The 26,022-nt window shown below is 40.3% G+C and overlaps 1 protein-coding gene and 1 long non-coding RNA gene across 5 annotated transcripts in view; one reads left to right on the forward strand and one right to left on the reverse strand.

The window, feature by feature from the left end:
* The window catches only part of RYR2 (ryanodine receptor 2), a 755,762-nt gene that overhangs the window by 724,267 nt on the left and 5,473 nt on the right, over positions 1-26,022 (forward strand). For all 4 annotated transcript variants that reach the window (XM_081790553.1, XM_081790554.1, XM_081790555.1 and 1 more), the window contains 8 exons: positions 61-279; positions 1,795-1,925; positions 3,524-3,566; positions 6,667-6,800; positions 11,088-11,148; positions 14,819-14,965; positions 16,723-16,857; positions 24,352-24,508. In XM_081790553.1, the coding sequence (XP_081646679.1) occupies positions 61-279; positions 1,795-1,925; positions 3,524-3,566; positions 6,667-6,800; positions 11,088-11,148; positions 14,819-14,965; positions 16,723-16,857; positions 24,352-24,508 (1,027 nt within the window). The remainder of the gene's footprint in view (positions 1-60; positions 280-1,794; positions 1,926-3,523; positions 3,567-6,666; positions 6,801-11,087; positions 11,149-14,818; positions 14,966-16,722; positions 16,858-24,351; positions 24,509-26,022) is intronic.
* Positions 20,787-26,022, reverse strand: part of LOC144613149 (uncharacterized) — a 40,536-nt gene continuing 35,300 nt past the window's right edge. Inside the window, exon 4 of the long non-coding RNA XR_013550436.2 lies at positions 20,787-23,283. This is a non-coding gene — a long non-coding RNA (uncharacterized LOC144613149). The remainder of the gene's footprint in view (positions 23,284-26,022) is intronic.

Consider the following 26,022-nt stretch of genomic DNA (forward strand, 5'->3'; position numbering starts at 1 on the left):
TTGTGTGTGCCGGTCCCTTAGAGGGAGTGAACTGACTCTACTTTAAATGGTTTGAATCAGGTCTCCACTTCTTCTGTGGTTGAAGGAAAGGAGCCCCCCACTCGCAGTTCAAGTGGAAATGCCAAAGTTAGCAGCCTGGACAGTGGCTCGCCTAGAATCATCGCGGTTCACTACGTCCTGGAGGAGAGCAGCGGCTACATGGAGCCCACGCTGCGGATCTTAGCCATTCTTCACACGGTCATTTCTTTCTTCTGCATCATCGGCTACTACTGCTTGAAAGTAAGATAGTAAGGCACCAAGGTACCTGTGTGTGTCCGTGTTTGCGCATGTCTTTTGCAGGTTGGACTCCTGGGGGAGCAAACTCTGAGATGGGAATTTCCTGCACAGAGATTATTAGGGAATGTTCCACGAATCAACACCCGTGGGGCAAGGAGAAGAAGCAGGGTGGAACAGAAGACAAAGTGGGGCTGTGGTTCAGATACAACAGGCCACACACACAAGCCTCAGTCCCTGAAGCTGGGATGCCCCTGCAGGGCTGGGGGACTGGAGCCTGGCCTTCAGAGCTCCATGTTGACCAGTCGTTGACTGCAGGCTGTCCTGGGAAGGGCCTGTGGCCCCAGGCTGTCTTGTTATAGCTCCCTGTCACATATTGGCAATTATTTACATAATGACCCGTTTCATCAAAACTTGGCCCCATGGTAGAAATAACCTACCATGTCTCCTAGCAATGCTCCACTGTTTTAGAGTTATATAATACATCATATGGAACCTATGAGTCATTAGGCACCTACCTAATGCCATCAATGGCAGAAAGACCACAGTTTGTCACCCTTCACCCAGAGAATAATGCAGCTCTATCCCCACCAAGAGAATAATATACCAAGAGAATAATACCAAGAGAATAATATAACTTGGTGAACAGAACTCAAGATAGTCTCCGAATGCCCAGGGCTTCCCATTACCTTTGCAAACCTCTTTATTTTTTCCTAGCGAGACACCTTTTCTTGGTAATGCCTTTATTTCATTATCTCCTACCTCAGATTGTGAAGCTTCTAGAAGACTTTTGAAAAGCCAGAGCCCAGGGTGAAAAACTAGACTGTAAAATTTTCTTCAGAAATTCTTTTCCCTTCCCTGTCTTTCCTTTGTTTTATTAAGAGGGGACAGGGAAAGTATTCTTGGATTTTTCTAGAACGTCTGCCTCTTTTTTGTATCCGTGCCTTCTGTAAAATCTGTCCATATGAAAAGAGAGCCAGTATGTTCTGGAAACATTTTGGCTAGCTGACAAAGATTTTTGCTGATGCTGGAATTAAAATTTATTTCAAAATAGCATATGGGCATGCTGAGTGTGGAATAATTAAAGAGATTTCTCAAATAACACTGCACTTTTTAGAAGCATGCATTTTGGAACATTAGTAACATTGCTGTATTTTATTGTATCCGTTCATGTTTCACATATATAAAGATGTATGTTAAGTATATCATAATAAAAGATATAATACATCTTTTTCTCTTTAATACATAAAAATGATTTCTTCAGTGTAGTTATCTGTGAACTTCTATGTGTTTAAAAACATATGATTATAAACTATATCTATTCTATCTTCTTTTTTTCCTAAACCTCTAGATGTTTCTTTCTGCCTAAATATAACCAATTCATTTTCACTCAATTTTACCTTCCTGGAAGTAACATGGGAAATACTTCTTTTTCCAGATGCTGTTTTGTAAAGATAGCGACCACAGGAGATGCCAGTAAATCTAAACTAATTTTAACGTGTTTATTTTTTTCAAATGTAGGTCCCATTGGTTATTTTTAAGCGAGAAAAGGAAGTAGCTCGAAAATTGGAATTTGATGGGCTTTATATTACGGAACAGCCTTCAGAAGATGATATTAAAGGCCAGTGGGATAGACTCGTAATCAACACACAGTGAGTAAAGAATTATATGAGACATTACTGTGCTCAAAAATTTCAAGACAAAAAACAAACAAAAAAAACCCAACTTTGCTGGAGTTCCTGCAGATTTGTCAAAAGTTTAGCAGAGGTGAATAATAGTTATATTTTCGGCCAAGAAAATCAAAAGACTAAGCACTGTCAGCCTCTTAATGGATGCTATCAATTTTTTTCCCATCTGTGTTCCCAATTCCTTAATCAAAAATGGCTTTGGGTCCATTTCCACAGCGCTGATGGAACTTAACATCCATTACTCAATGTTCAGAGAAGTGTGTAGCTAGAGGGGCATAACCTGCAGTGTGGGGTTATCTCATCCAAAAGACCAGACGAGGCAAAAATGATTCATTAAGGAAAGAGTTGTAGCATTGAAGGCAAAAATATTGAATTTCATACTTTCAGTGTATCGAAGTTGTAAACTTTCAGTTGGTACCATAAAGCAGCCCAGCATAAAACTAGTCAAACGTTATGACATGTAAAATATAAGGCAGGGAGACAAATGCTTTTTCTATACATTAATTATTTACCCTTGTGAGATCAAGACCCAGACTCCTAGCAGTTGTTCCAGGTCAACCCATCACAAAAATAGAACTTGCCACCACTACAGGTATTAGTGATACACTATTTTTTGAGTAGTTTCTACTAGTCAAGTGTGTCAAGTGTGAAATATCTTTTTATTGTGATCAGCTTTGCTTGTTCTTAAGAAGTTAAAATTGCTAATAAGCTCTGAGTTTTCAAATGGGGATGATGTGTTTGTGCATTTAAAATGTTTACTCTAGGGGCGCCTGGGTGGCTCAGTCGGTTAAGCGTCCGACTTCAGCTCAGGTCACGATCTCGCGGTCCGCGAGTTCGAGCCCCGCGTCGGGCTCTGGGCTGATGGCTCAGAGCCTGGAGCCTGCTTCCGATTCTGTGTCTCCCTCTCTCTCTGCCCCTCCCCCGTTCATGCTCTGTCTCTCTCTGTCTCAAAAATAAATAAACATTAAAAAAAAAATTTTTTTTTAAATAAAAAAAATTAAAAAAAAATGTTTACTTTAAATGCTCAATGTTGTATTTGTCAACTCTAGCTGTTAATACTAAGTCAAATGAGATCTGTCCCTTTAAGTGAAGTCCATATTAGTACAGGTGCCACGGTCAGTTTCCTCGAGGATAACGTGGGAATGAGATTTTTTAACTTTATAAGAAAAAAAATGACAGATTTTTAGATACCTTAGTTTTTAAAGATAATTGACAGAGAAACGTATGTCATTTGACATGTTACAAATGACATGTGTCAGCATGTAAATAAATACAAGCTACTTATTAATAAATATGCTCATATTCTTCCCCGTTAAAATATTAGCCCGGAGTCTTTTTGTGATTTGCATGTATATATTGATATATTAACGCTTACATAATATTTAATGTACCTCTGATATAGGAAAATTATGGGATAAGGTGGGACAAAATTGATTATAATTTTTGTGAATGAAACAATATGTGTTTACATATTAAGTATTTTGCTTATTCCAAACAACATATTGTTATTTATCATTTTTTTAAATGATGTTATTTTACTTTTATGCTTTTATATTTTTTAGGTCATTTCCCAACAACTACTGGGACAAATTTGTTAAAAGAAAGGTAATACCTCTCAGAAGGAATGCATTCTCTATTTGTTTCCTAGAGTGCAATTCAGATTTGAATTTGATATGGCTCATGTGGAGAATGAAATACTGAGGTGTGCTTTTATCTGTCTTTTAATGTCATTTCAAAGTGGCAATAGAATTCAGTATGAATTTCAAAAATTGCACATAAAGAAGAACCCATACTCTGCAGCTATAGAATGAATAATAAGCATTGCTTCATCCACCTGTCCTCTGACTCAGGTGAATAATCGGTGCTCAGTCCGCACAGTAATAGGAATTGGTGAGAATTTTCTCCGAGCTTCTTTGGGTCCCCTGAATTGGCTAACGACCATTTTCTGATAAGACAGCTGTAAATCACTGGGGCTGGAATCCTGCTTCGCCCTGTAGGAGCAGAGTCGTTCCATGAGAACAAAGGATTGAGTTTTGTTTATTTCACATGAACTTCGGAGATCTTTTTATTTTCATAAAGTTTTATTCTTCTGATGCAGACTGCGTCATAGCGTAGTAGAAAGAACAATGATAGGGCATCAGTGATGAACTGTGGCGCCTGCTAACTGCTCTGATCTTGAAAGTCAAGGGTCTTCTCTGCTCTTCTCACCACATAGCATTTTAATGTCAGATCTCTTTTAACGAAATAATGTATGTACCGGTACTTGTAGATCATGAAATACTATTGCTTTATGTGAAGACTAAAGCGATTCACATAAAGCGTTACATTCTAGCTCCTACTTATTCTTTGAACCTTTCTAATTGCCACCCTGACTCAACTCACCTCCTTAATGAGTTCTAGCTCCAACCGGTACCGTCTGGAGTAGCCAGAGACATCTGCCAGATGAAGTGCTCTTGTTCCCTTTGATTTCGTGTTACTCAGGAGGATTGGCGACCAGCAGATTTTTTGTTAGCAATTTGAGGGGAGATAGAGGGCTTGCACCAAGAACTGAAATCAGGGACACGAGGAAGCACGTTGACCTTTTTTTAAAAATCTATTTAATAACAAGACTTTCTAGTTGAGAGAAGCCGCGTGTTTGTAGATTTTATTCTGGCGCAAGAGTTTTGTCTCCTGGTGTGACGTGAAATTCTGAGCAGCATTGCCCTCCTGCATACGAGCACATCCACATTGGGCCAGGGCTTTGAAAGACTTATTTTTAAACAATTTTAAATAGGTAACTTGAACATTTTATTCTCATTAGCTACTTAAGAAAGAAGCTTTGAATTGTTAAAGCACAGATTTCTCTGAAGGAAACTGCATATTCAGAGTCAAAGAAATACGTTGTCATTGCAGGGGCGCCTGGGTGGCTCAGTCAGTTAAGCATCGGATTTCAGCTCAGGTCATGATCTTGAGGTTCGTGGGATCAAACCCCATGTGGGGCTCTGCGCTGACAGTGTGGAGCCTGCTTGGGATTCTCTGCCCCCCTCTCCTTTGTTCCTCCCCCCACTCTTGTGCTCCCTTTCTCTCAAATAAATAAACTTAAAAAAGTAAAACTAAACTGTAATTGCAGCAGGGACTATTGGTGGCATTCCTACTATACTTAGTGCTGATTTGTTGTCCTGGGAGTGAGGTGAGAACACAGCCCAGAGGGAACCCCCATGCAGGCCACCCCAGCCCGTTTTTAGCACCGTGAGAATAACACAGAACAGACCTTTGTGGGTGATGTTCATGGGCTTTTTAACTACCACTTCTCTTTCATGTTTTCATTTACCTCGACTGTATACTTTCAGAAGAGGCTTATTTTTACTTTTGCTAATCCCTTCTTCCTTTCCATTAATGTATTTCTTCCTTCGTTCTCTCTCTTCTTTCCCTGGGGAACCTCCTTCCTCCTTTCCCTCAAGTGCTCATTTCCTTCTTCTGCCTTCCTCGTCCTCTGCTCTCCTACCCTCTTTTCCCCTTAGTGGCCCATTCTCTCTCCTACTTTTCATTCATTGCTTTTACCGTTGTCTCCATTTTCATTGTGTGTGGGCCTCTCCTGGAAGCATTAGGCCAAGAGTGGCTGTGTCACGGGGCTGTGCTTCCTGGGCTCAAGGGAGAGCTGTGGGCCCACGTCTACACCGGTCTGAAAACGGGACATGTGGGCAAGGCCAGGAAGATGTGGCAGAGGGAGAGGGGGGCCAGGAAATGGAGGACAGTTGCTCAGAAGGGATTCTGGTGGTGCAAAGGGGTCTATGCAGGGATTGCCCTGAAGACACGGGGAGGTGATGAGGTTCCGGGGATTACTGAAGGACTGACAGCTCAAGTCAGGAAACTAGGGGAGAGTTGAACGGTTGTAACTGAGAGCCCAGAGAGGATGCTGTCACAAGTGGCCAGCCCATGGCTGGCGATGGTCAGTGCAGATCTTTCCTGAGAGTCAGATCTCGTTTGGTGGTTTCCTTATTTCATTTCTTGCCAAGCTTAGCAAGCTTGGACATGTTACATTTTCTTATTTTATTTTATTTTATTTTTTTAATATTTAATTATTTATTTTGTGAGAGAACACAAGCAGGGGAGGAGCAGAGAGAGGGAGAGAGAGAATCCCACGCAGGCTCCAGGCTGTCAGCACACAGCCCAGTGAGGGGCTTGGTCTCATGAACAATGAGATCATGACCTGAGCCAAAACTAAGAGATGGATGCTCAATACACTGAGCCACCCAGGTGCCCCAAGGGCATGTTATGTTTTCTAAGACATAACTTCTTTATCTGCAGAATAGGATGCTGATAACATAGTGTGACTTACATAATGTGACAGTCCCATGAGGGAGAGCAAGTCAAATTTCTTGACATAATTCCTGGCGCAAAGTATGAATTTGGTCAAAGTTCCTTTCATTCCATTTTTTCCACTTCTTGACTTATTTCCTTGGCCCCCCCCTTCCTTTTGCATGCGTCCCTCTCTTGACTAAGACATCTTGTTCCTCGGATGGGTATTACGTACAGTGCTGTAAGTTTGTTTTGACCTTAAGCATTGCGATCACAGAAGAAGAGCCAGAAGTGAGACTTTTAAGTGAACTCGAACATAAGACCGATATATAGTAAGTGTCAAAATAATTAGATGTTTGTATGCGCATGCATACGAGGGATTACTGAGTGGTTGAGGCCAGTAAAATGTTTTATTTCCTGTGCCCAGGTTATGGATAAATATGGGGAGTTCTATGGCCGGGACAGAATCAGCGAGCTCCTTGGTATGGACAAAGCCGCCCTAGATTTCAGCGATGCCCGGGAAAAGAAGAAGCCAAAGAAAGACAGCTCCCTGTCAGCCGTGTGAGTGTTACCTCTTCCCAATGGCTCTAGACCCAAAGGAGAAGAAATTAATACAATTCTGAACTTGATAATGCCTCGACTTCCTTTCCCTCAGAGCCTGGGGGAATAGAGATGAGGGAAAGAGAATGTACCTAAGGGTCTACTTCTATGCTTCTGGGTATTTTTGGGTGTGGAATGATTGGATTTTTTCCTATTAATTTTGGAAGGCGACTTTTTTGTTATTTACATAAAGCAAAAATTATGTAAATAAAGATGTATGTTCTTAACTTAATTTTCCTTTTCTATCCCTAAATGCCATTTAAGTCAAAGTCAAACATAAACAAAAGCACAATATTTGACAACCTTTTCTGATGCTGTCTGAAAACAGGTTAATCTTTCTTAGGTTTTGGAAGAGGGCTCTATGGAGCCCTTTTATTAGGAAAGTTCAAAGTTCATATTCTTTTATTATAATTCTTGTGTTTTGTTTAAATAGCAAAGACTTCACAAGCCAGAAGTACTATGCTGTCATGCTGTTACTCAGGAATTTAACTTTAAAATGAGGTGTTCCTGGAGCGCCGGGGTGGCTCAGTCGGTTAAGTGTCTGACTTTGGCTCAGGTCATGATCTCATGGTTCATGGGGTTGAGCCCCGTGTTGGGTTCTGGGCTGACAGCTCAGAGCCTGGAACCTGCTTCGGATCTGTGTCTCCCTCTCTTTCTCTGCCCCTCCCATGCACATGCTCTGTCTTTCTCTCTCTCAAAAATAAATAAACATTAAAAAAAATCTTTTTTAAATGAGGTGTTCCTGATATAGTGCTTTAATGGAATAATAGGTTATAATATAGCTAGAAAGATGTGAATCAGTTGAATTGAATTTGCCTCAGGTTGAATTTCACACACACAACACACGCACACACACACACTGCAAATATATATTTCATCAACTATAATTCTGGGTTAAGTGTAAAGCATACAGGTTTTAAAAAATGTAATTTCTCATTGTAGCCACTTAACGATTTTAGAAGAAACTTAACAGTTACTTTCCCTTAAGAACATGTCCACTTTTCTTGTAAATTTATGGTCTTAGTCAGTTAGGGATGTGACTACTTTGGAAATATAGATACTTGAGGCTCTGTAGGGTGGTATTATTTTGTGTCAGATAAATATTTTAGCTAGCATTAAAAAAACATGTTGGCTGACCTCATTGGTAATATAATTTTTTATCTATCTGAAAACTTATTGGAGCTACATGGTTTTTAAAAATAATGTGAACTCAGTTTAAAAGTAGTTAGTTCTATGGACAAATACATAACAGAAACTGTGGATTTAGATCCAAAATATCACCTGGGTACTTTAAGAAAACCCATGTGGTACATAATGAGTATGTCACTGTATAGAAGATGAAACACCTTGCCAGTGCTTAGGAATTAAGACCTTTATGTTAGAATATCATATAAAAACAAGGACCATAGAGCAGTGTTGAGCTTTCTACTAATATTTTCAGATCTCTGACAAACAATGTAGAATCAAATCGTTTTACTAAATTATGCTCTTTCCATGGTAATATTTATGATCCTAAAAAAAAAAGTCTGAAAAAAATAGAAGGAAAGTTTAGACTGTTTTATAAACAAAAAGGTGTTGTTGTTTTTTTTCACTGTGACCAAAAAGTTTTGTTTAAAAAAAATTTTTTTTCAATGTTTATTTTTGAGAGAGAGAAAGACAGAGTATGATGGGGGAGGGGCAGAGAGACATAGAATCCAAAGCAGGCTCCAGGCTCAACTCACGAACTGTGAGATCATGACCTGAGCCAAAGTCGGACACTCGACCGACTGAGCCACCCAGGTGCCCCTGAACAAATAGTTTTAAATTAGTGGAATTTTCCACTTTTTTACATAGGAAATGTTTGCGAGCTTGACCCCTGGCAAAGTGCCAAGAAATTAATATGGCATTAATACCTTTAAATATGAAGGGGCACCTGGGTGGCTCAGTCATTTGAGCATTCGAATGTTGCTTTCGGCTCAAGTCATGATCCCAGAGTTGTGGGATTGAGCCCCTCATTGGACTCTGTGCTGACTGTGGAGCCAGCTTAAGATTCTCTCTCTCTCTCTCTCTCTCTCTCTCAGAAAAAAAATTAAATAAAAAATAAATATGGATAATAAAATTAGAAGAATAAATTTCTAGTAAATGTCCATAACTAGGAAAAAGAATTACATATATTGTTCCTTTATTTAAAACATTTACAAAGATCAAATTTTAAAACATTATCTGGTTTGCATATTAATATTATCTTAATGTGAATGTTTGGGTACAAGGATGATTCATCTATTTGTGCATGTTTTATTTGTCAATCAGATATGTAGGGTTTGTCAAACAAACAGGTAGCCAGATTACCTCCTGGGGATAGAATGGCTGCCAGGACCCAGAAAACCTGCATCTTTTTCATTTGTGTCTTCATGGGAAAAGAGGAGGGATTTGTATCTCAAAACCATCTAGCAAAACTCTTCAGCTTCTGGCTTATGGTCTGCCCCTGAACCAAGCCCTGTAGCCAGGTGAATGCGTGCCCAGTTGGCCTAGACCAGCTTTGGCCCATCCCTAGGGGTTGGGTCAGCTCCACCCAAACAGGAGTACTGTCGTGATTGGTGAGAAAAGAGTGTCCTACGCCACCAAAAGGGTATGCTGCTTCACGATGCTGACAGCAAACTTGTTACCCTAATGTTTGATAGGAAGGAAAAATAATAACCATTTTTTAAATAAAGTAAGAAACTGCCATGGGGCATTCAGTCATCCTGATAGAAACACTTATTTTGTTTTAGATTGCTTTCATGGGAAATAACCATGCTCTCATGCAAATTACCCCATTATTTATTTTTTCTCTGTCTTTGGCTTTTTAAATTTAAGATAAAATAGTCTTGGGGTGCCTGGATGGCTCAGTCGGTTGAGCATCTGACTCTTGATTTTGGTTCAGATCATGATCTCACAGTTTTACGAGTTTGAGCCCCAAATAGGACTCTGTGTTGACAGCATGGAGCCTGCTTGAGATTCTCCCTCTCTCTCTGCCCCTCCTTTCCACACACACTGTCCCTCTCAAAATAAATAAATATACTTTAAAAAACAAAAAGAAAAAAATAGCCTTGTATTGAAACCCATTTTAAATATTCACAGAACTTTAAAAAAATGATCTCTAGTAATAGAATTGATTCTAGCTCAAAGATAACTTTATTTCCTTAAGATAAAAACTCCTAGGCTAAGGTAAATTAAAAAGTAACCTTTGGGGGAGAAGTCTCTAAGAAGTCCATTTTGATTAGCGATTACTGATCCTACCACTTGAAATTTAAGATTGGCCTTCCTAAAAAAAATGACTAAAGAAATAACATGTAAAACAGTAAATATAGAGAAGCCCTTTTGAAAAGAATACTCATATTTTATATCCTATCATATCAATTACCTAGAATATTAGGCTAACAAAGTTATAATTTCTAGCACATGAATCAGTGGGCAGCTCTAAAAAAAATTCAAGTTAGAAAGTATGTTTTACTATGTATGTATTTAATCTACAAAGATCAGGAATATTTATGCTAAGATTTACTCATCCAGCACATTTATTGAGAGATATTCCATGTATGATACAATGTGCTTGGTGTTAGGGAGTCTGCAGACTAGGGAGAAAGGCATAAATGTACGTAGATACCTGCACACCCGCAACTACCAAACAAATGGGAAATTGTAGTAAGTCTACAAGGTAATTTGGGAACCAAGGGGAAAAGGTGAATGCCTTCTTGGGTAGAGATTTTTTTTTTTTTTTTTTTTTTTGAAAACAAGAGGAAACACAAACAAGATGAAAGAGCCCTTTCGCTGGCAAATTTAGTTGTAAAGTGAATGTGGATGTTTATGCAAGTTTTTATCAGCCTAAGTAAAAATTATTCTGTCAGAATGCAATTACAAATGTATAATGAAAGCGAGGAAACTTGGGATGCACACATGTTGGTTAATGTAGCAGCATAGTTTCCAGAAATCATTCTCACATAACAAGTGGCTTTACCTTATATTTAATGCAGGAAAAGAAAGTGCTAATCTTAAATAATAGAAGTTGCATCTTTGTTTTGTTTTCCAAGATCCCACTAAAAAAGCATTACAGGATTCTGGAACACGTCATCCAGATGTTCCAGATTCCCTTGACACTTTGGATGGAACTAATTTCCTGAGATGGTTGCCAGTTTCATCCCACGGAAAGAATGGCAGCAGGCTCTTGCAAGCCCCCGAGTCTTTGCTTCACACGCATATCCACAAATCCTTCTTTTTTTGTCTTTCCAGACTGAACTCTATTGATGTGAAGTATCAGATGTGGAAACTAGGAGTCGTCTTCACGGACAACGTAAGCCCGCTTCATTACCACAAAGGACGGTGCGCTCTGATTAGACAAGTCTGTTGGGATCCGCCAGGCAGAGAGTCAGTGATTTAGGGAAGTCAGTCAGACAGCAATTGATTTAATACAGACCACTATCTGAGAATGACCCAAGGAAATATGTGATTAATTAGCCCCCGTCTCTCAATCCATTTCTTTCAATAGCTGAAAGATTAACATGAAAATATATTTATGCAAGAAAAAGAAACTGAGATGAAAATTCACATGTATTTTCATTTAGGTTTTAGTTGGGTAATGAGTTCAAAGTTTCCTAGATGTTAAAACGGAAGTTCTAAATAAATACAGTTTTAAAACATTAATTGTGATAAATTTAAGTTTCCCCCAAATTAAGTGCATTAAATTATTGTGGTTTTTGTTCTTTTTTTTTTTTGGTTTTTGTTCTTGATTGATCCTTCTTTTCTCAAAGAGCCTAACAGCCCAAGTCTGTATCCAAATATAATGAAAAAAATTCACCAAAAGCCACCGACTGTCAGGTCGGACGATCACATTGTACTATCCTGGCTTGCTCAATAGTTTGACATTTTTGACTTAGAATTTTCAGTTTAAAAAAATCATTATCAATGGTTTTCATGCTCCCATGTGCTCTCTATGGGAAGTTGCTAGGGACAGTCCTGAAACTCTGCTGAATGGATCAACTACAAATGTTTGTCTCCTCCTGCTGGTTCAGAATCCTCCTACAATCCTCACACACCTGCGAAGGGGCACTTACAAGCAAATCCAAAGGCCTAGTCCTAGACCCTCCTCTGGTTTTGTCTCCCTTGCACATCTCACTTAGTCTCAAAATCACACTCTAATTAGCAGTCACTTTTACAGTGAGTGGTAATTCTGTTCTCCTAAAGACCTGCGACACCCCCCAAATTCTCCTGTCTCTATCCCCACCCCTATCGTACCCAGTCACGGGCCCGGAATACTGGGTCTTTTAGACAACTCTCCAAAGATCTCAAAAACAAGTCTAGTGAGTATCTTTTAGAATTGTCAACTGTTAATGCCTTCAGCAAATTTCTCTTCTAATAATGGAAGCAACTCCCTCAAATTAAAAGGAAACCACCTCATCTCTAGCACTGATGTTTTCTGTTCAGGTAGCCCGGCCATCTTGGCTTTTGCTAGTTAAGGTCAATCCTCCTTGACCTCCTTATATGCCGCAGTACCTGTGTCATGCAAGATACGTATCTTGCTCTAGTTTTCTTGCCTCCAGAGCATTTGGGCGTGGATAGACTTCTTCAGACTTGTTTCTGTTATATTATTCTGATATATTATTCATCCACCTGTAGTTTCATGGCTGTTTGGCCAGCTACTTGTCAACATGTCTTCAGTCCTCAATAGTGTGGTTTCTGTCTGAAACACAGCTAGGCTTACCAGATGAAGTACAGATGAGTTCAAGCCCCGCGTTGGGCTCTGCGCTGACAGCTCAGGGCCTGGAGCCTGCTTCAGATGCTGTGTGTCTCTCTCTCTCTGCCCCTCCTCTGCTTCTGCTGTCTCTCTCAAAACTAACTAAATAAAAAACATTATAAAAAATTTTTAATTACAGATAACTAAATATTTACATATTATATTTACATTTTTATATAGGTATGTATACATACCTATACATAAATATAGGTAGTTTTATATCTATAATATAACAATGTACAATATACATACTTATATATTTATATTTATATGTGAGTATATCCCAAATATTGCATGGAACATACTTAATCTAAAAATTATTTATTCTTTACCTAACGTTTATCTGTAACTGGGCAGCCTGTGTTTTTATTTGCGAAATCCGGCTATCTAAGGACAGCACCTGTGTCGTCTATACATGTATCCTTGGCTCCCCTGATCACCTATATTAGTCTCCTTACTCATCTTGTGTCCACACACTTGTCCTTTCTCCTCAGCCTTTTCATTTCTTAATAGCCTGCTGGGTGTGTCCATTCAAATGTCCTGTGACAAATGCATCTTCTCCTCTCCTCACTCTTCCCTGCTAAACGCAGTCCCCCTGTCCACCATTTCCTCTTTCTGTTAGTGTTTTTGTTCTTCTTGCTACCTATGTCCAGATGACCAGCTTGGACTCCTTTTCCTTCTCCTTCTAATATATGCATTCAATTATGTGCCCAATTGGATCCTTTTCCTGCCCTCTGTCATTCTCTGGCCAGTTCTGCTGATAGTCGTGCCTCTTATAACCTCCCCCGTGGGGTTGGCCAGTAGTGTCCTAACGCAATAGCTCTGCCACTTACATCTTTGAGAAAGTAGCTTGACCGGAGTGAGCTCACTTTCCTCATTTGTCAATTTGGGGCTAAGATTGCCTACTTATCAAGAGTCTGGCTAGAATAAAAACAGAGACTGTATGTGCAAAGATACAAGACGGTATTTTCATAAAATGCTGCTTTTCACATACCATTGTTCCGTATGATGCTCCAGGGGTTCTCCCGTGCCTGTGGGATGTGCCCATATCCCTTAACTTGGCTTGAAGGCCTTCCAACCCCGCCATACATTTCCAGCCTCATCTTCTGAAACAGAAGCCCACTCTCAAACCAAACTGTCACTCCTCAGCACATTCTGCGTAGTCTTATCTCGGTGTCTATTTTCAAGTACTGCTTTCTTCCACCCGATGTCTAACCTCAGCCCTGAACTGCCCATAAAGATGATTTATACCACCTCAGCCCCCTTTGTCTTGTTTGTGTTCTCTGTTAAAGCTTAAGATATATTCTAGTCAAAATGAAGGTTTCTTCCCTTTCCCAAAATGGGTAGCTCTTGACTCCAATGGCAAAACACTTCTTATGCCCAAGGACCCTAATCCAGAAAGCAAGCATGATCTCAGTATCTTTTATTCTACTTTTTTTATTCTCCTCCCTTCTAAAAGTATATACACTTATACATCTAACCTCTGTAAAGCGAATCTCTTCCATTGATTATAAACAAGATTCCTACAGATAGTACCAATTGTATTATTAGGTTTATTATAGCCTTCGGTGACATTAAGTAGTATTTGCATTTTCTCCTAGACTTGTTTTGGCTCACATAAAGTGAGATGCTTGGTTAATAAAATACCGCACGTAATTTCTTACAACTAGTAGGTCTCCACAAACACTGATTTAGGGAGTGAGTAAATGAAAAACGAAAGAGGGAAGGATAGTTGGTTGGTTCTTTGGTTGAGTGTAGAGCAGGGCTCTCAAGGGGGTAAATTTTGTCCTCCAGGTGACTTTTGGCAATGTCTAGAGACATCTTTGGTGGTCACAGCTGGCATCTGGTGAGTGGAGATCAGGGTCACTGCTGGTCATCCTACAGTGCATCAGACAGCCTCCAAAACAGAGAATTATCCAGTCTAAACTCTCAGTAGTGCCAAGGTGAAAACACCTTGCTATCGAGTATTAGGTCAGTAAAATTCTCTCTATAGAAAGATACATAAGAACAGCCTCTCTGATATAAAGGAGAGAAAGACATTGAACCTCTGAGAACAAGCTAAATAACACTAAAATACATAAACCAATATAACTGATTCGAATTAAATAAACAGACAGACTAAGAAGGTAAAGTAAATGAAGTGATTATAATGGAATGAAATCAGAGTAGCTTTGGACAACAGTCACTCCTTCTGGTTTCTGATAGGCTTCCCTCTCGTTTGTCTTCTCAGTCTTTCCTCTACCTGGCCTGGTATATGACTATGTCCGTTCTGGGACACTATAACAACTTTTTTTTTGCTGCTCATCTTCTTGACATTGCCATGGGATTCAAGACACTGAGAACCATCTTGTCATCGGTAACTCACAATGGCAAGCAGGTAAAAGTTGATTTTTTTTTTGACTCCCTACAAAAAACCAAAAAAACAAAAAACAAAAAATACACCAATAAAAATAAAACCCAACCTCCAATGGCAACATATAGTTTTAAAGATTTTTGTGAATGGAGGATATGCACTTTTTTTATTTTTTTAACAAACCATGAGGGATATTGGTTCGAGTCCCCTACACCTACATTCAAGTCTTGGCTTGACCGATTCACTGTGTGACCTTGGATAACTGATTTAACATTTTTAAATCTCAATTCATTGTGTAAAATGAATACAATAAAAGCACCTACCTTTTGGAGTTTCTGAGAAAATGAAATAAGAACATAAATGTGGAGGTGTTAGCACAGGCCCCGGCACATACAAAACACCGCAGAAAATAGTTAAATTTTTCCTAATATGATATTTACTCCATTTGATACCAGAGGGAACTGAAATGTGTTTCAGAATCCTGATGCACTAGTTACAATAGTAATAAAACACAAGATGCTGCGTTCTTAATTTGATGTGATATTTAAAAATTGGAGATCGTGTGGTCTTTTCTCCACTTTTAAATTGGACAGAAAGAATCATAATGTTTCATACTTGACAAGGTCATAGTCCAAGGACTTACATACTGGCCTAGTTCCAGATGATCAATTTATGTTTTAATGGAGCCCAGTTGTAATGTGAAAACTTTAATTATTCATAAACTCATTATAGAAGCATATATTTATTGATTCATTCACTATCACCTGTCTACTGGGAGTAACACATTCTATATTCGTTATTTGACTTAACAGAGTCCTTCTTTTCCAGAATTTTGTAATTCAGCATATTTTTAAATCCATGTCCCCCCAAACACGTGAACTATGTCCATAGTTAAGTTCATATGAACAGTTATCATGATTTTTAGTTTCCTAAATTTCAACACATTGTTGTTCTATATGTCACTCTAACTTTTGAATGTGACTATGACATCAGCAAAAAGTGTTTATTCATTCATAGTATTGAGCCCCTGACATATTTAAAGAACTGGAGATTCTGAATCTCTTGTGTATTTTCACACAAAAGGTTTGGCTTGCTTTCAATTCACTTCTAAAATTTTGGGAGGATTATTCCTTCTTTTTGAGATATCAATTTTTGACTTACAGAAATATAGAGAGCTTAATAGTCCTCATAATAAGATGTGCAGAAATTTATAGTGGCATTGTACTTCATTTACAGAAGTGAATTAAGCCCTCTATTCAGATAACATATTTTCTCCAGATAATTGTAAAATTATTTTTGAAGGACTTAATATATGCTGCCATGGTCAAGAACATAGGGATTCATTGTAATTAGAGGAAGTAGACACAAAAAATAATGCATTTTAGTGTGTTTAGATTTTCTGTGATATAACCAGAAATATATTTTCACCAACTTGGTGAAATTCTTATTTTCAGCACATACATATTATGATCAATTTGGATGTGAAAGTCAATCAGAGTTTATTCATATTCCAGCTGTAGTATGCATTCATTAACCAATTAAGTAGCCAACTTTTGCATAAAACAGTCTGACCACTTGATAAAATAAAGAGCATATGGAAATAAATTTCCCCACAGAGGGGGGTAAGAAAGGTATGGTGTGAGGTATGGATCCCATTAGTTTCTAGTCAATAAATCCAGGTATGTGCTCATAGAATTCTCTCCTCCCACACTGATGTTGAACATGCCAGTCATATATGCCTTGCATTTCTAATGCATGTTCTGTGTCACATTGCTTTCCAGCTTGTATTAACTGTTGGCTTGTTAGCTGTTGTTGTATACCTATATACTGTTGTGGCATTCAACTTTTTCCGAAAATTCTACAATAAAAGTGAAGATGGTGACACACCGGATATGAAATGTGATGATATGCTAACGGTAAGTTCATACACTTTGATCTCATATGAGTGAAAATTTCTCCTGCTTCTTCAGTATGAGTGGTTGTGTAGTTACTCTTTAACCTTGCAGAATAGAAAATAGCGTACCCAGTAAAAAAATTGTGTGGCTCTTTAAAGAATCAACAGTTTTCATTCTTTTGCAGAATGTAAAGGACCGTTTCTGCCATTTTTTTACATCTGCCGTACCAGCCTGATAATCAGATTTTTTGCATAAAGGACTTAGAGCTGGAAGGATTAATATAAACGCTTTAGCTGAATTGGTTCATAGATTCCAGGACAGCGGTTAAAATTATTTCCTTGGAGAGTATTTTGAACCCTTAGTTATCTGTGTACTTTCATGATATTAACTGACATCACTGAAGCCCAAAATTAGATCTTTTACTAGAACTCTTAGGTTTTGCTTAAATATTCAGTACTTTAGCTTAAATTACCCTTTTGGTCTTGGTTTTAAAATCAATGGATGTCCAAGCTTTCATATTGCTCTACCCCTGTTCCTTAACCTGCCCGTCTAATATTGGCGAATCAGAAGTTATTACAGGTGAGACCTTAGATTGGAAATATGTACCTCTAGCTGAAAGGAGATGAATTCTTCATTGAGCACCAAATCAAAATACCTACATAGCTGGGGTTAGTGGTGTAAGAGACCAACAAAGTGACAGTAAAATTACTCTAGAAAAAATAAACACCCAAAAGAGTAATGAGAGGGAACTACTAATGTTTTAAAAACTAATACTTAAGGCAGGTTTTGTACTAGAGAATGATACATGTGTGGGACAGAATAGAGAGTCTAGAAATACATGCAGATACACTGGGAAATTAAAAGTATGATAAAACGTGGCTTTTGAAATCATGAAATGAAAAAGAATTCAGTAAATGGTATTGGTACCATGGATATGCTTTTGGGGAAATTTTGATAAAAATTGATACCAACCTAGTTCTTTAAATCAAAATAAATTCTGAATGGGACACATATTTTAATGCAAAAAGAAAAGAATAAAAATTATAACAATTTGACTTTTGAAATAATAAACAATTTTTAAAATTTTACTTATTTTCTTTAAAGAAAATTTTTAATGCTTATTTATTTTTGAGACAGAGACAGAGCACAAGCAGGGGAGGGGCAGAGAGAGAGGGAGACACAGAATCCAAAGCAAGCTCCAGGCTCTGAGCTGTCAGCACAGATCCTGATGCGAGATGAATCATGGGAGATCATGACCTGAGCCAAAGTCGGACGCTTAACTGACTGAGCCACGCAGGCGTCCTTGAAATAATAATAATTTTTAAATGGGGAAAGGTCTTTCTAAGTGTGTCATAAAACCTAAGATGCATGGGGTCCTAAACAATTACTTTAAAAAGGAACAACACTAAGCGATGTCTTAAAGACAAATGAAAAACTAGGAAAAATATTAACATAGGGCCAGTGTCCTTAACTTACTAAGTACTAAATCACATCACTAGGAAGTAAACCAATAGGAAAAGGAACAATCAGCTCGTGGTAAAATTCAGCCAGCTTACAAATTGACAAAGATTAAAGAAATGCAAATCAATCAACTGCCATTTCATATCAGGTTTGCAGAATATTCAAGTTTGTTAATACCCACAGTTGTTGAATCGATGGAAAAACTGGCACTTTCATGAACACTTGTAGGGAATTCAAATTAAGACAATGATTTTACAGAAAGTTTGCAATATCCATCACATTTTTCATTGTACTTACCCTCTGACTTGTCAGTTCCACTGATTGTATTGATTTAAATGTTTGTTTCCAAATATGCTCCTGTGGGTTTAAGGATACTTGCTACTATCACAAATTAGAAATAATCTAAATTATATCAATAGAGTCCCGATTAAACCAACTATGGCAAATCCCTATCATGGAAAAGTAGGTAGTTGTTGAAAAATAAGACAGATCTGCACATGCTGATATAGAAAGACATACAGATTGCATTTCAGTGTGGAATGGGGGGCAAGATCTTGAACAGTGTTATAATAAGATCCTGATTGTGTGCACACATACACATGCTAGAATGTACATATTAAATACACTAGAATATGTACACGGTGTTTCTGGAAGGGTACATGGGACACTGTTAACAAGGGTTCCTACAGGGAGTAGGACTACAGGTTAGGGAGAGAAGAAACTTACACGGTAAGGGATTCGTCACTGGTAGTGACATCCCCCAGAGTCACTAAATATGTGACACTTTACCGCCAGTAAGGATCCTTCATCTCCTCTTGTGAGAGGTGCCTTTAATACCCACCTTGCCTCTCTACCCGGTGACTTCAAGACTTGGGGTAGCAGCTGGCTCGAGGCAGGGAGGGGGGCAGACAGCTGGAGGAGTCAACAAGGCACAAAAGGGAGTCAGTCATTACTAACACCAGACAGTTGTGACTCCAGGGAGATTCATTTCTCTTCCAGAAGCACCCCCTCCCCCATGGTTCTAAATCTCAAAGTCCACCTTGGTTGAGTCAGAAAGTTTAGCGAGGTGATTCACTGCCAGAGGGTGTGGTGCCCGCTGAATCGCTGAAGATTGCTGGAAAGTCAGGATGACTTCAGGTAGTACTTTTGAGTTGGCATTGGGAATGGCGGGGCCTCACTTGCCCCCCTCCTACTACAATAAGACCCCTGAAACATCCAGGTGTCTCCTTCTAACGTCATGAGTCATGTTTGACCCTATTCAATTATCCTGATAGTATCCTTGGATGACTACATTTCGAACATCACTCTTGGTATGAGTTTCCATTGCTTTTGTAAATTTTACCAGTGAAATTATGAGAGGAATCCAGGCATGGTTTGAACAACAAGTGAGTTAGGAAGACAACGAACTGCCTTTACCTGGTTGGCATGACCTAGTTGCATGGGATGTGTAGAGAAGAGGTAGAGAAGTTTGCCTCACTTTAGGGTGAGGAAATAAGGCTTCTTGATGTTTCAACCATGGCCTCAGGACTGAGCTAGAGCCTGGATTTTGTCCAGTTTAAGGGATTTCTGCCCCTACCAGTGAGGCTACCTACAACCAGGTCTGTTCTGGGTGTTTCTATCTCTACACATTAACGGTAAGCTTTGTACCTTGCCTTTGGGTGGGGTGAGGTTGGGGGCATCATGAGGATGTACCTTAGATGTGTCTTCTTGCAAAAGAGAAAACTCAATTCCAAGCCACAAATAACATCTCAGCTCCCATACTGCTGCCAGGCGGATCAGGCACACAGGAGTCTGTGTAGCTTTGCACATGCTCGTATCCAGCTGATTGTTCTTAAAAACGATCACATCAGAGGCCACATCACCTAGATTTACCTTACAGTAGTTGGTCTCAAAACCCCTTTTAATTTGCCTCTTATTAATACTTGTGCAGCAAGGTTTGAACAAGCCAACAACATTTAAAATGTAACTGCTCACTTGTAGTAGTGCTCGTTAAAAGTCAAGGCTTAGCAAAACCCAGCAGCTAGCAAGACAGAAGTACGGCGTAGGAAGTGGTCACGCTTAATATCTTGCGTGTATCTCTCAAAAGAGAATCTTTTGTTTACATCCGTCTCTAACAATTAGTCTTCACAGGGTGAAGTCGAGGATTGTTTGCTTGAGATGGGTTTTCTTCACTCATGCCCTGTTTTCTCGGCAACATCTGAGTTTCCAGTGCCTTCATTGCTTCTGGTAGTTTCCTGGCATATGTTAGGAACATTTTAGGTTTTCACAGCGATGTGGTTCACCTGCCAGTGTTTCATGCCTAACAGCAGGTGGCGCTGTAGCTACAGTTTTAGACTGTGATGCTACATGCCTGCCTGCCCACCTACCACCTGCCTCCTCCTTCCTCCCTCCCCTTCCTTCCTTCCTTCTTCCCTCCCTCCCTCCTCCCCTTCCTCCCTTCCCTCCCTCCCTTTTCTTCCTTCCTTCCTTCCTTCCTACACTTTCCTTCCTTTCCTTTCCTTTCTTTCTTTACTTATTTATTTAGGATCATGGTGTTTTAAGCCTGAGAATCTAATTAAACCATCAGTATCCTGAGAGAATTTGAACCTCTTCTCCAAGAATGTACAAGGAGAAAGTGCAAAATGATCCAAAGTTCCAAAGCCCCAGGCAAAAAGATGATTGTAGCTAACTAGCCAGGGAGACTGACTTGGCCTATATAAAGACATTCATCTCCAAAGGGGTGGTCCTTTCACCAGGACTCACCAGGGCATCCCTTTATGAACCGCAGCTCAATGAGGCCACCCTCATATCCCAAGTCAGAAACTGTAGGGAAGGTGTCCAGACCTGTTGTGTTTTTTGGGAAAAACTTACCAGGTGGTTGAGAGAACGAGTTACTTCTAGGGAAGTACGATCCCCAGCTCAGGGGATTGTTCTAAATTACTTATTTTACCCTACCCTCCCAACAAGTAATCTCTGCCAGTCTCTGTCTCTGTCTTTCTCTTTCCACTTTTATTTCTCCCCCTATTTTTTTTGGGGGGGGGGGTGGTCAGGATAAAGATCTCGTAAAGATCTTCACTACTCCACCAGAAACTGTCCCTCCTCAGTATTTCCTAAAGCTGTCATAAATAGTGATTAACCCTGGAATGAATCCACTCGGGAGATGAGTGGGTAGGGGAGAAACCATAGAATATTAAATTTGGAGAATAACTGCGTATTCCCAGTGTTGGTAGCACCAGGCACCTTCCTTCCTCATGACTCAGATTCTCTGAACAAAGTATATGGGTTTGTGTCCCAGAATTACTGCTTTCTATTCTCCAACTCTGATGTTCAGGTTTAAGCTGCTCCTGTGAAAAGGAAGGTGAATGAGAGATTTTCCATTTTCAGGAGAATGATCATCTGACAACTAAAAGCCTGACAGCCCTACGTAGGTGGATGTTCACCACCCTACCGCATATTCTAGCCACCCACCTGCTATATCTGGGGATAACCAGGTAGTGAGATTAAGGTTGGGAAAATCAGTATCAACATCCCACAGGTGAACCTGGAATTTTATACTTTTAAAATCTGGTATCTTACTAAGCCTAAACAATCCAATGCGTAAGACTGCCTATCTTTTCAGCATGGCCAGAGTCTATTATTGAAATATGGTGGGAGCCCTTTTGTCAGCATCAGAGCTTTCACAGAATGAAGGTGAGCAGAGAGACGTGGATGTTGCTAGATGGCTGACAGGAGACCTGAGAAGTAGGAGACATTTGCTTTGGTAATTTAGCCTCATTCCATGGTCCTATCTTCAACTGTGCATGTCTGGAAACTAAACATTCTCTTGAGGACAGACTCACATTAACCAGGCTCCTAAGAGTCAGATGTATGAGTCAGAACACCAACATCCTACTCGTTAAGAGTTCATGCCGCAGGAGAATGCATTCTCTTCCCTAGAGAAAAACTCTATGGGCACCTGGGTGGCTCTGTCAGTTAAGCGTCTGACTTCAGCTCAGGTCACGATCTCGCGATCTGTGAGTTTGAGCCCCGTGTCGGCCTCTGTGCTGACAGCTCAGAGCCTGGAGCCTGCTTCACAGTCGGCGTCTCCCTCTTTCTCTGTCCCTCCCCCGCTCACACTCTGTCTCTCTCAAAAATAAATGAACATTACAAAAATGACTTTTCTGGCCTGTCTGTGAGAGAGACCCCTTACCTGAGCCCCAGATGGTTCTTGGTTGGGCAGCGACAGAGCCGCCCTCTGATCCTCTTCGTTCACTGTGTGCCAGACTGACAAACCTCCTTCCTGAGTGACCCAGTCGTTATTCGGTTCTGATCATTAGATTCCAGGCATCTGCTCCAAGACACTTTCTGTGTGCTGCATCTATCACTATATTAGCTGTTGAACTATGAGCATTTTGGGGCCAACTTGCTGCCTGTCCTTTGTGCTCTTTGGGGTCATCTGAGAATTTGAGGTTCATGGGCTGAGACAGTGAAGTCTCCATGAGAACACCGATCAGTCATGACTTTTCACTCTTCATTCACCGCCCCCCCTCCGCCCCAGTGATGTGTAAGTTTCCTCTCATGTGCTGGACATTATTTTAGGCCCTGATAATAGAGCAGTAACCAAAGTCATTCTTCTTGTAATGAAGCCAGTTCAGTGCAGTGAGACAGATCACGAAGCATCAAAATTAGGTAAGTGGTAGGTACAGGTTTGGAATTCAGGAAAGAGACCCAAGGTGTAAACAGAAAAAAAGTGTACGTCATTGGCACAGAGATGGTACTTAACTGTGAAGGTGGGGACATTCCTCTAGGAAGAACTGGCCAAGGAGGCTGAGAAAGGGTGGCCAGAAATGTAGAAGATGACCAGGGGATTGTGGTGTCTCCCCAAGTGAAGACACTGTGTCAAAGCCTTTGCCCCTTCGTTAAGGCAGATGGTGGGTAAATGTGTTTTGTACTCATGGATGACATCAGTTGGGTAAGTCGGAGTGTCTGAAACAGTCTAAGAAGACCTCGTGGAGGAAGGCTTGTTACCTGAGGGTGAAAAGGAATGGGATAAGAAAGGGAAATAACTGTTTAAGATGGGAAGGAAATGCAAACCAAGAACTAGAATCGGGAGTTGTTTATCTGACAGGCGTGGATAGAGTGCAGGGTGGTACTCGGGAGCAGCAGCCCATCAGTGGAGAGGGATGAAGCGTCCCTGAATCTGAGGCCCCGACCTGGAGAGTCTGCCCTTATCCTGAAAACAGATAAAACACTGATGCTTGAAGCCACTGGCTCTCAACTGTTGCGATTTTGCCCTCCCGGGGACGCTTGGCAATGTCTGCAGACGTTTTTGGTTATCTACAATGAGGCGCTCTTGGCATTGAGTGGGTAGAGGCCAGGGATCCTTCTAAAACATCCTACAATGCACGAGACAGATCCCATCCAAAGAATTATCCGGCCCTAAATGTCAACGGCACTGAGGCTGAGAAACCCTGCCCTCTTCTGCAGTGGGCGCTTGGAGCTCTCCTTCTAATTGGTTGCTTTAATGTTTCAGATTCTTAACAATGAGCTGTTATTTCTCCTTGCTTCTCCCCTCTGTCTTCTTTCTTGTACACGTTAGAGTAGAAACATTTCAGCATCGTATTCCATACATGACGGATGAGGGGATGGCATTATTGGGTCTGGTGTTTTCCTAGCTTAATTTCTGAGATTCCATCTTATTAAATATTGAGGTTTTCCTTCCTCTCTCCTCTGTCTGTTCTGATCAAAGAAAAAGAAAAAAAGAGCAGTGTGATTAAATATAGCTTTGTGGGCCTTAATGTGATCTTAATGGGATTACCTTATGCCAGATGCTAGTGAGGTATTTTTCATCCCCTGCAAAGTGTGACAGAAGGTGCGAGGCAGAGTGTCGTGTCGAGTTTTGTTCAAAGGACAGCAGAGTGTAAGAGCCACGTGTTTGCATCATAATCACAAACGCTGAAACAAAAAGAGGCAATGTAGAAGGCAGAGATGGTCAGTTTCCAGAGTGAGGATTAGCAGCTAGAGAGAGAGCCTCAACTTTGTTCAATGTGCAGATGGGCAGCGTCTCCAGGAAGTGACTGTGTTTGTCTTTTCCAGTGCTACATGTTCCACATGTACGTCGGGGTACGTGCCGGAGGGGGTATCGGCGATGAAATCGAAGACCCAGCAGGCGACGAATATGAGATCTATCGAATCATCTTTGACATCACCTTCTTCTTCTTCGTGATTGTCATCCTCTTGGCCATAATTCAAGGTGAGCATCCTCCTCACTGGAGTTCAAGAGGATCTAGAATTTGAGCCATTTATTGTTCAAGTTAACAGTTAAGGGCAGGTCAGAATGTCAAGTGCTATCTGTAAAAAGGCAACGAGAACTTTTCTGTTCAGTGTTTCTCCATTAGAAATCTATAGGGGGGTATCAAAGGGGGCCCTGGTAAGGGGGAAGTCGGATACAGATTTCTCTGGACTCTTTTCCCATTACCTAATGGAAAGAGCACTTTCTTTGCTGTGACTTTCTGCCCTGCCACTTATTAACTTTATAATGTTGGGTGGGTGAGCCATTTAACTCCTTTTGAGGGGTGCCTGGGTGGCTCAGTCAGTTAAGCGGCCGACGTCGGCTCAGGTCATGATCTCGTGGTCCGTGAGTTCGAGCCCCGCGTAGGGCTCTGTGCTGACGGCTCAGAGCCTGGAGCCTGCTTCAGATTCTGTGTCTCCCTCTCTCTCTGACCCTCCCCTCTGTCTCTCTCTGTCTCAAAAATGAAACATTAAATTTTTTTTTTAAATAAACATTAAAAAAATTGTTTTAATTTTTTTTTAAAAAAAGAAGTGATGTACATGTGAGTACTCAGCACAGTATCTGATGCCTCATAAAGAATCCTAAGGCTATCGTTGAGTACCTGCTATGTGCCTGGCACATGTTATTAACTCATTTTACCTTCATGCACCCTGTGAAAATAGTGGTTTTATTTACATTTGAAGAAACTGAGCCATAATACGTCTAAGTAACTTGGCCAAAGTGCACAGTCAAGAAGTGTCAGGGCTGGAATCCAAACCCAAGTTTCTGGACCCAGAGCCCTCAGTTGAAACCAGAGAAGCCATCAGGGTGCCTGGGTGGCACAGTCGGCTGAGTGTCCAACCCTTGGTTTTGGCTCAGGTCATGGTCTCATGGTTTCCTGAGTTTGAGCTCTATTGGGCTCTGGGCTGACAGCACAGAGCCTGCTTGGGATATTCCCTGTCTCTCTCTCTCTGTCTCTCTCTGCTCCTCCCCCACTAATGCTGTCTCTGTCTCTCTCAAAAATAAATAAGTTAAACTTAAAAAAAAAATAAATAAAAACCAGAGAGCCATATTAACTTACCAGTTCTTCCCTTTACCCTAAGGAAACTTGGAATGTGGTGTTCTTCTCCCTCAGAAAAATCACTCTTGCTACCTTTTTCTGTTCATACGTTTATCCTGGCTTGAATTAAATGTCTATAAATGTGTTATTATCCTCTAAGCTCTGCAGGCACAAAACGGTACTTTTTGTTTCCAGTAAAGTACATGAACAAGTCGACAAGATTCATAATCCATCCTTTTGTCTTTACTGAGTGTAACAACAACATATTTTATAAGAGAGCAAACTCATAAAACACTCGGAAAAAGATGTGCAGCCAGTAAGTCACAGGAGGGAAACGAGCTGAGAGGAAACAACGCGGTGCAGTTAGCTCCTGGCTGACACAGTTAATAACAGGCCGGCAAGTTTACTTGTGAGGAACGCGTAACGAGAATGAGTG

This window comes from Panthera onca, chromosome D2, assembly GCF_046562875.1.
Source record: "Panthera onca isolate mPanOnc1 chromosome D2, mPanOnc1 haplotype 2, whole genome shotgun sequence".
In the NCBI taxonomy this organism is placed as follows: domain Eukaryota; kingdom Metazoa; phylum Chordata; class Mammalia; order Carnivora; family Felidae; genus Panthera; species Panthera onca.